The 9,764-nt window shown below is 49.2% G+C and overlaps 1 protein-coding gene across 1 annotated transcript; it reads left to right on the forward strand.

Annotated features, from left to right (window-relative positions):
- The first annotated feature begins 1,034 nt into the window (after window positions 1-1,034).
- On the forward strand, window positions 1,035-6,871 carry LOC118404182. Its single transcript, XM_035803202.1, has 2 exons — window positions 1,035-2,026; window positions 4,957-6,871. The coding sequence occupies exons 1-2, from the start codon at window positions 1,354-1,356 to the stop codon at window positions 5,946-5,948; spliced, it is 1,665 nt and encodes a 554-aa protein (XP_035659095.1). The 5' UTR covers window positions 1,035-1,353; the 3' UTR covers window positions 5,949-6,871.
- The last annotated feature ends 2,893 nt before the right edge of the window (window positions 6,872-9,764 follow it).

Here is a 9,764-nt window from a genome sequence, read left to right on the forward strand (position 1 = left end):
TTCACAACCCACGGGCGGGGTGGGAGGAAGCCACACTCTGCACGTTAGATGTAAGTTTTGTATCATTGGTGCCCAAATCATTTGCCACACAATTGTGCAACCAACCAATACTACTACCTACCTACCTACCTCGTCCCTTGACCTCCAGGTCGTTGGGGGGACAAGGTAGACATGAAGATGGAGAGTTGTCTCCAGGCCCGTCTGCTTCTAGCTATAGTCAGCCTTTCCTGCAGGTTGAGGGATGTCCACTCTGTGATGTTGTCTTGCCAGGTTTTTCTCTGACGTCCACGGCGTCGCCCTCCTTCCACAGTGCCCTGTAGCATTGTCTTAGCCAGGTTGTTGTGGCGGGTCACATACCCGTACCACTGTAGCTTCCTTCTCTTGACTGTTGACAGCAAGGGTTCTTGTGGGACAACGAGACTGCGTACCACTCACCACACATACCAATACGGCTGCTATATTCCACAGGTAGTGGTGTTCATGTGCAGTGCTAATAAGCAGAGAAAATTATTTTCATTCTGTAAGTCATCAGTATCATTTTGAAAGTCTTTGGACCAGTTGTACTGGTCAGTCGGCAGCATTGGACCCCACGGTTACAGACCTGGCCAGGGCTTGAACCAGGGTTTGGTCAATTTGTAGAATGGATTAAGTATTTAAAAACATTTCATCCACATGTCAGATTCCTTTACAACGGCAGATTGCAAAATATAATACATTTTAAATGTAAATCCTGCTGTAAAAATTGAAAAAGGGGAGGGGTAACACTTATTGTAGATGTACTTGTTTTTTAATACAACATTATTTGTTTCAGACCCTCCCAGCTCAATAACAGTCACTGGCTACAACAGTAGCTCTGCCTTGCACCCCAGGGATGAACTGCAGCTGTCCTGCACGGCCAGTGACAGCAAGCCTGAACCAAGTTTTGCCTGGCACAGGAATGGCCCAAAAATTGAAGACGGCAACACTCTAACCATCAACCCTATCAAACTTGAAAATAATGGTGACATCATTACGTGAGTAGTTGGATGTTGCGTTTTAACGTTTAACAGCGATAAAATCTCTTTTAAAAAGTCATGTTTTTTGCTACAATTGTACACAATACTACCCTACAGTTTCATCTGTTACTGGATATGGTGGTACCGCGCCATCTGGCGAGGTAGCGGGGAATTTCACCACGGGCCGGTCACATGACTCTCCCTGGCCAATCGCAGCAGTCTCAGATGAGAAGCTCTTCCGTCAAGTCAGACATTCCAATCACTGCCGGCATTATTCGGGTTTATTTCGTTTTTTCGGCGGGTGTAACTTCATACACCTAGTTCCCAGTACGTTAAGCCCCTAAGTACAACCTTCAGGATGCGAGGCGCCGGCAAGAGGAAGACAAGGCCTCCCGTTCGCTTCGGCGACTATCAGCTCGATGACCAATACGCATGGTCGGACCACGCTTCACTTCGGGATTGCCCTTCACCGGTCGTCAGTTCTCTCTCTCCGCCGATAGACGAGCTGGAGGACGAGATTGACCACCAACTAGCTGAGGTATCGAGGAGTATTGAGAGGATCCAGTTAAACGAGGCACGCCTCCGGGAGCACGACCAACAAACCAAACCCAAGAAAACGCAGCGCAACCCCCCTCCCCAAACCAGGGACATACGTCAGGATGACGTTCCTCGCAACTCCCGCGTGCGGATGACGTCACCCCCACGCGCCTTCTCGCGAGACCCGGACTCACGCACCTTCTCGCGAGATTTCGGTCAAGATGGGAGGGGGGCTCCTCGGAAGAATCCCTCTAGGCGTCCAGCGCATACAGACGAGTACGAACAGACCCGCGGCTACCCGTCCCTGCGAGACATACGTTCCATGAACTATCTCCAGGATCCTTTCACGTCAGCCAAGCGAGTCCGGGCCCAGCCGAGGCAGCCACCGCCCGGCGACACGTTCGGCTGGGACCTCGACGGCGATAACAACAGGAGACCCAGGCGGCAGCGGGACTACTCTTCAGCGTCGGACGACGATGACAAGCCTTACCGAGGTAAGCGACGGCTTCGTAGCGGGTTGTCTCGCAAATCTCACGATAAAGTAAAACGTGAGGTCAGTTGGCCCCATGAATTCGTATTTTCGGCGTCCTCCAAACTTGAACACGACCAATTGACATGGGACCAGTTCCTGGCTGGCGAACTGGCCATTATCCTAAGTAAGGACACTGATCCGTATGAGAGCTACAACAGAGCCCAGATTCTGCAGGGTGTAATGCTGGACATTCCACATTACACATTCAAAGGAGTCCGAAACTTCTATCGCACCATGTTACGTCGTGCAGAACACGCATTGCTGGACCTCGATTCTCCACATACAGTAGCACTGGTGAGAGATCTCAAGCGTGACTACCTGCGCCGCCCGACGGACGACGACGACGTCTCGCCCACAGTCAAGGTCAAGGGCAAGGCGATCAGCAGTGGGGCACCCTGTGCAGGTTACCAGCGGGGAACGTGCACGTATGCATCTGACCATCTTGGCCCGTCCGGCGCCAACGCAAAGCACGTGTGCAAGTACTGCCACAAGTTTCGACCCGACGTTCCTCTGCAACACACACCTAAAGATTGCCCCTACGCCGACAAGGCCACACGCGACGCCTACGTGGCAGCTAGGGCATGACTAGCTTTCGGGTCGTCTACTACAGACTTGAACGCTGAGTTAGGTGATGCATCAGACGTTCTTCACTTCGACAATCACTCTAGCGTTACCTTTAGTCCCCAATCAGAATTTGACAATGATTCCACTATTACATTAGGTTCCCAATCAGACTTAAGCAGTAGAACCGGCCCTGTTTTGGGACACACTACTCTCACGGAGACTCACGGTCAGGAGCCCGTCACCCTCGTCATGAACCCGCCGCAGAGCGGGGAGGCCACGGAGTGCAGCAAGGCATCGCTGGCAACGTCCCAAGACAGACCACACTCTGCATCTTCAGTCGGTAGCCTCACGCAGCACACCAGTAATGCCACCGCGGAGTCTCGGCGTTCATGCCCCGCACATACCGGACTGCGCATACAGCCAACACGACTTCCCGGCATCTCTTCGTGCTCAGGCCCGCACAGCTTTGCAGCTGGTTCAGTCGGTCTCGTCACAGCGGACATGTGGTCAGCAAATACCGTCACGACCCTTGACGTGCCTTCGCCTAAACCGATTCCTCCTCGCTCTGCCATTGAACTTCATGAGCTAGTGTACGACTCCGGGACACTCAACTTCCAGGGTTTACGTCTCCCCGTCAGTTCCAACTTGAAGATACCAGTGTGGAGGGCCACCTTGTCCCAGTACCACGACAGTAAGGTCGCAGACTTCTTAGAATTCGGCTGGCCCGTAGGTTACACCGCAGCGACACTGCCTCGGTCCACGGCACGCAACCACACGTCGGCGACACAGTACGGCGCTGATGTTGACGCGTATATAGCCAAGGAAACGAGACTCGGCGCTACCCATGGCCCCTTCGACGCTCCTCCCTTCGAGCGACTCACATGTTCGCCATTACAAACAGTGCCAAAGCGAGATTCTGACAAACGCCGAGTAGTTCTAGACTTGAGCTTTCCACCCGGGAATTCCGTCAACAGTGGTATACCCGGGCACGAATATCTGGGAGAGCAATTCAACCTTATACTCCCTAGTTACGACGCCTTCGAGGATCTACTCCGAAGCAAGGGTCAAGGCTGCTACATGTTTAAACGGGACCTTAGTCGCGCATACCGGCAGATACCAGTAGACCCGCACGATCACCATCTCCTGGGCTACTGCTGGCGAGGCAAATACTACTTTGATTCATCGTTCCCGTTTGGCCTTCGGTCGGCCGCCATGGCCTGTCAGCGGACCACCAACGCGGTGTCCTTCATCTATTCCCTCCAGGGTTTCTCCTGCGTCAATTACATTGATGACTTTGGCGGCGCAGACACCCCAAGCAGAGCGGACGCAGCATATCTCGCCCTGGGTCAAACGTTTGACGATCTCGGCTTGGCCGAGTCTATAGAGAAGGCCACTCCGCCCTCTACCGAGATGACCTTCCTTGGCGTCGGCTACAATTCCAGCGTGATGTCCAAGGTGGTGACACAAGACAGACTCACTGACACCCTGAGCGAACTCGCGCTGTGGACAGACAAGAAGAGAGCAACGAAGCGAGAAGTTCAAGCCCTTCTCGGCAAGCTCTCCTTTATCTCGGCCTGCGTCACACCCGGCCGCGTCTTCTTATCGCGTATCATCACGACCTTGAGGGGCTTACGCAGCAACCATCACAGGGTCCGCATCAGTACTGAATTCCGCAAGGACATCAACTGGTGGCTCCACTTCCTGGTGGAATACAACGGCGTCTCACTCTTGCCAGACATAGCGGGTCGCAGGGCCCCTGACGTCCCAACTACAGATGCATGCCTTTCCGGCTGTGGAGGTACCTTCAACAAAGAATTCTTTCACGCCGAGTTCCCGCCGGAAATCGCCGAGTCCAATCATCCAATACACCGTCTAGAGATGCTAGCAGTCATCGCAGCCTGCAAAGCCTGGGGCGCTGCCTGGACCGGATGCACGATAGACATCGCCTGCGATAACTCTGTGACAGTACACGTTATCAACTCGGGACGCTCGATCGACGCCTTCCTGCAGTCGTGCGCCAGGGAGCTCGTCTACCTGCAGGCCAGGCACGATTTCCACCTCTCGGCGCACCACATTCCTGGGGTCGACAATAGATTGGCTGACTTTCTGAGCAGGTGGCACATCGACGCCAAATACCAGACCTTGTTCCGCGAAGCCACGGTCAGCGAAGCATGGACAGAAGTCTCCGCAAACCACAACTGGTTTCACTTCTCCCATTCCTGGTAGAAACTCCTCTCGCTGCTCCTAGTGCAGAACGCTAGGCCAGCAAACACCACCCCTCCCCAACAACAGACTCCAGCTGACCTTTCACCTTCCCTCCCGTTACAGCTACCGCCTGGCGGCTCCTACAACAGGACACCAGAGACACCCAACGGTCCGCCTTCGCAGCTTCCACACAGGCTAACCACCGGACTCACTTCGCCGCTTACCTGGGCTTCTGCGAGTATTTCCATCAACAGCCTTTCCCAGCCACCCCGCACCTCCTGTCCTGCTACGCGCAGTTTCTCAGCCGAACACTCAACTCGCCAGCCTCCATCTCTCATTACCTCTCCTCCGTGAAGCTCCTACATCACTTACAGGGTTTCCACGACCTACACCTGAAACACTTTGAACTGCAGCAAACGCTCAAAGGACTGAAGCGCAACTTACAACACCGCCCAAGAGTCCCTCATCCCGTCACCCCAGAATTCCTCTTCCAGGCCCACCTATCTCTAGACCATTCAAAACCAAAAGACGCCACCATCTGGGCTATCTTACTCGTGGGCTTCTTCGCCTACTTCAGGAAGTCTAATCTCGTCCCCCCCACAGCACGCGCATTCAAGCCAGACCACCATCTCTGCCGTCGTGACATCCTAGTTGCTCCAGAGGGCCTTCTCATCCGCACGAGTTGGTCTAAGACAATCCAGCCGAACGAAAGAGAGGTGTTGACACCAGTCCTGGCCATCCCAGGCTCTCCTCTCTGCCCAGTCGCCGCCTACAGACGCATGCTACACATCGTCCCTGCCTCACCAGACTCACCCGCCTTTCTACTCCCGTCCACGCCTCGCCGACCATGCAGACCGGTCACCAGCTCCATCCTGGAGAAGGCCTTCGCCCAACTGGTCGCCTCCGCCGGTAGGCCTCCGGGCTTTCACACCCTGCATGACCTTCGGCGCGGAGGTTACACGCTCGCCTTTGAAGCAGGCGTCCCCAGGGAACTCCGACAGCGGCACGGTGACTGGCGTTCCGACGCAGACCTGTTCTACCTGCAGCCCTCCATGGCACAGCGACTTCGGCTTCCAGCGGCCATGAGGACACTGATCCTCCAACGCACCACCTAGCCACGCGACAACATCGCCGGGACGACCAACTTCTCTTCCAACCCCAGAGAACTCTTACTCACCAACTCACACTCTCATCTCCTTCTTGGCACACCTCACTCTGTTCGGCCTGGCCTTTGACATACAGAAATGTACAGACTCTGGACTACCATTAAAAATGTCATGCGCCAAGCTGTCTGTTCGTGATCATGAGTTGGTGTAATTATGGTGGTACCGCGCCATCTGGCGAGGTAGCGGGGAATTTCACCACGGGCCGGTCACATGACTCTCCCTGGCCAATCGCAGCAGTCTCAGATGAGAAGCTCTTCCGTCAAGTCAGACATCCCCCGTCCACCCCGGCAACACAGACTCTCCCGAAGACTCTCTGCGAGGCACGCTCACAACCACCCAGCTCAGCAGAGTCAGCGCACTCTCCCCTCCCGTGACCGGGCTTCATAGACTTCAAGCAGTAGCAGAACTCACATTACGAGCAGACTCCTATTATTGCATCACAGGACAACTGACTCTAACTCTGTTCATAACCAGTCCGTTTTAGTTTAGCAGTAGCCAACTTTCGCTTAGTTTATCAAGGTTCGTAGATCAGTTAGGTTAGCAGTTTGTTATATAAGACTCGTGAGCAGAAAGGCTCACACCAAGCGCTCAAGCATCCGGCCGATGCCACGTTCTCCACAAACGGAAACTTCTAGTTAGCTTAACGACTTGTTCCGTCGGTTAGGTCGCTCGACTCCTATTATATCAAGTTTACGTACCTCGTGTTACTTAACTCTTTCACCTGTTAACGCATGCCTTCGACGTTATTCGCACAAGCCTAGTTCTCGATCATAATGTTAAAGCATACGCTTGATGCCTGGGTCGATACCCATGGCCTTTGACATACAGAAATGTACAGACTCTGGACTACCATTAAAAATGTCATGCGCCAAGCTGTCTGTTCGTGATCATGAGTTGGTGTAATTGTTTAGTTATACCTCAAATTAAGATCACATTGCCTGTCAGGCAAGAATTGGACAAGCTTGCACATAAATGTGGAAGCTTGTCGGCCACCAGCTCAAATAGGCTAGCAGCCTCTATTTTAAGGGTTGACATTGTATAGGAGCTGATGAGGAGATGACAAAATATCCTTATGTTGTCAGCTCATTTTTCTTTAAAAACTTTTCAGGTGTAAGGTGACACAACATGATGGCAATGATCCAGTGTATGACTGGGAGGGAGAGGGTGAGAGGATCATACTGTCTGTTACAGGTAAGCAGACTCAAGTATTAATTAAACAAGTTCTCTTCGTCCCTGTAGACACATGAGGCCAGGATTTTTTCTTTCTCCTATCTGTCTGTCCTGTGCCACAGTTTGTGTTGATCCTTATGGATGCCAGTTAGTCTGATACTGTTATCCTCCACATGGTTTTAGGTCTTTCTTGTTATCTTCTCCCATCTTTGACTGGTTTCCTCTTAAGGGCTGATTTTTAGTTTGTCACCCTCAGTAAATGGCCATCTTAACCCTTTGCTGTTGATTTTTGGTTGAAAGGTCCAAAAACTATGGTGAGTTTCTTTCTTCCTAAAATGCACATAACAATGTAACAGAGACATGTACTGCAGTACAGTATTGTATACAAAATGAACATTAATTAATTTTGATGTTATTTCTAACCAAACAGATGATGAGCCAGGTGATGACACCACAGTTGGAGGACCAGGGAACGGAGTCGATGTTGGACTTGCTGTAGGCCTGTCTGTGGCTGCTGTAGCTGTACTAGTGATCATCGCACTGCTTGTTGTGCTTATCAAGAAGATAAGAAATAGACCATCACCAACACCAGGTAAGACAAGGGTACTAGATACACATGCATGTAAGTCAGTTACATGAACTAGAGTAACTGTTGATTATTATGCCAGGTATAAGGAGGCAGGCTCGCACAAGAGGTAAGAACAGCCTCCAACCTTGACTTGAGGATGAGAATAGATACATTACCGGTACCACCATTTTATGGTTTTTCCTGTATTTGAGAATGTAGTTGGATAGCAATGTCTTTTTGTAATAGTCCTTATCTAACTTTGAATAACGTCCAGTTAAGGTATCTTTTCGATTTTTCCATGTTTTTTATTTTATTTTATTGAACTTCTTTGGACTTTTTGACCACATAGTACATATAAGTATTTCTGTAATGATTTTTGGTACTATGTGATTTTAATTTCAACAGACCACTCTGATTATATTAATTTTATTACATTGCAGTATCTGGAGAGGATGGCCATGGTAGCCCAGGAAATGGAGGAATACAAATGGTAATGAAACATCTTTTTCAGCTAAGTCTTTCATCCAATCAGCAATATTACTAATCAGCTGTAGAATATGAAGTTCAACATAATGTTTACTCATATGTATTACACATCATAATACATTTTACCAATACCCAGTAATTATAAGATTATGAGGCATAAGGAAACATTGCCTTGTTTTTCATTAGATCCAACAGGTAGACTAATCCTTAACTTACGTCGATGTAGGTTAGACATCCAGGTAATAAGATACACCAAAAAGTAGTTACTCAAGCAAATGGATATGGTTTTGGAAACGATCAGACGTTTCGGATAGAATCCACTATGATCCTTCGTCAGTGACACTGAAGTGATCTGGAAGAAACAGGTCTTTAATACTCTAACTATGAATGAAGACAATTTCAGATGTCCAATAGGAAACATTGTTAGACAATTCAGACAGAAGACAATTTGGATTCCAAGGAAAACAAATTTAAGGTAAGGCAATATCAAGCTGAAGACAATTTGGATTTCAAAGGATAGCAAGGCTAAGACACAGTTAATGCAAATGGCTCAATTAGCTCCTGTTGTTTTAGTTGCAGGAGTTGTTTCAGTTGCAATCCTTAACTTTATATATTGCAATACATGATGGTATTAAATATTGATCTGATATGTTCATGACTGTAATAATACTATGAAATAGGTAGTCACTGTGGTGCTGATGCCCGATATTTCTATGTGAAACCCTAAACCTAGAAATCTACTTGTTTTGCACCAAGCGAAGTTCTAGGGTTCGAATTTGGCTCTGTATAACGTTAAATCCTAGGCCTGTAAGTGCTAATTTTGTACTGTATTTAAGTTTAAGATACTAAATGTTTTGTTCTTTTCACATCCAGAGCCAGCTTCCCCCTAGTCATCAAAATGGCACAATCACTTCTGGAGCCCAAGATGAAATTGTAGACTCAGAGGATGGTCCAAGTGGTCCTGCCACGGGAGAGTTTGGAATTGAACATGAGGGACCACCCACCTCACCTGGAGATCATGCAGAACCAGGTATGTGTGTAATTAGGTATTTAAGTTCCCTTTAGAATATTTTCTGGTTTAGCAAAACAACTTAAAGTTAGTGAAAGGTTTACTTAATGCTAGAATAAATGTGTTTAAGACGGCCAGAGACATTATACCCTAAAATAGAGATTGGTTGTTAATGATATGTCCTCCAGCAACACAGCAACACCAAGGATGCATGAATTTTAATGCATTTGTACATATGCATGCATAGAAGCATACATTCCTTTGAGGTTAATCAATCAATTAATTTTATCAAAGATCACTTGTAATAGTGGTGCTCAAGATCAGCTAAATTAAATTATTCCTTTCCCCACAGAAGAGCCTTCAGGAGGACCAGTAACAGAAGAGTCATCTCAGGATGGTACGTCAGAACAACCACATACACAGCCGACTCAGCCGTCAAATGGGGCAGACGGGGGGTCGCTACCTTATCTTGTCATAGAATCAACAGGGGCAGGTATGGTTTTCAGAAATCCTTTCCTACACTATACAATCT

The sequence above is a fragment of the Branchiostoma floridae genome, chromosome 17 (assembly GCF_000003815.2).
Source record: "Branchiostoma floridae strain S238N-H82 chromosome 17, Bfl_VNyyK, whole genome shotgun sequence".
In the NCBI taxonomy this organism is placed as follows: domain Eukaryota; kingdom Metazoa; phylum Chordata; class Leptocardii; order Amphioxiformes; family Branchiostomatidae; genus Branchiostoma; species Branchiostoma floridae.

What these genes read in the sequence shown, in the direction of transcription:
- LOC118404182 (XM_035803202.1), top strand. Translation starts at nt 1,354, where the DNA reads ATGCGAGGCGCCGGCAAGAGGAAGACAAGGCCTCCCGTTCGCTTCGGC. An exon ending in CGATGACAAGCCTTACCGAG is followed by an intron (nt 2,027 to 4,956) that starts GTAAGCGACGGC and finishes CTCCCGTTACAG; the next exon opens with CTACCGCCTGGCGGCTCCTA.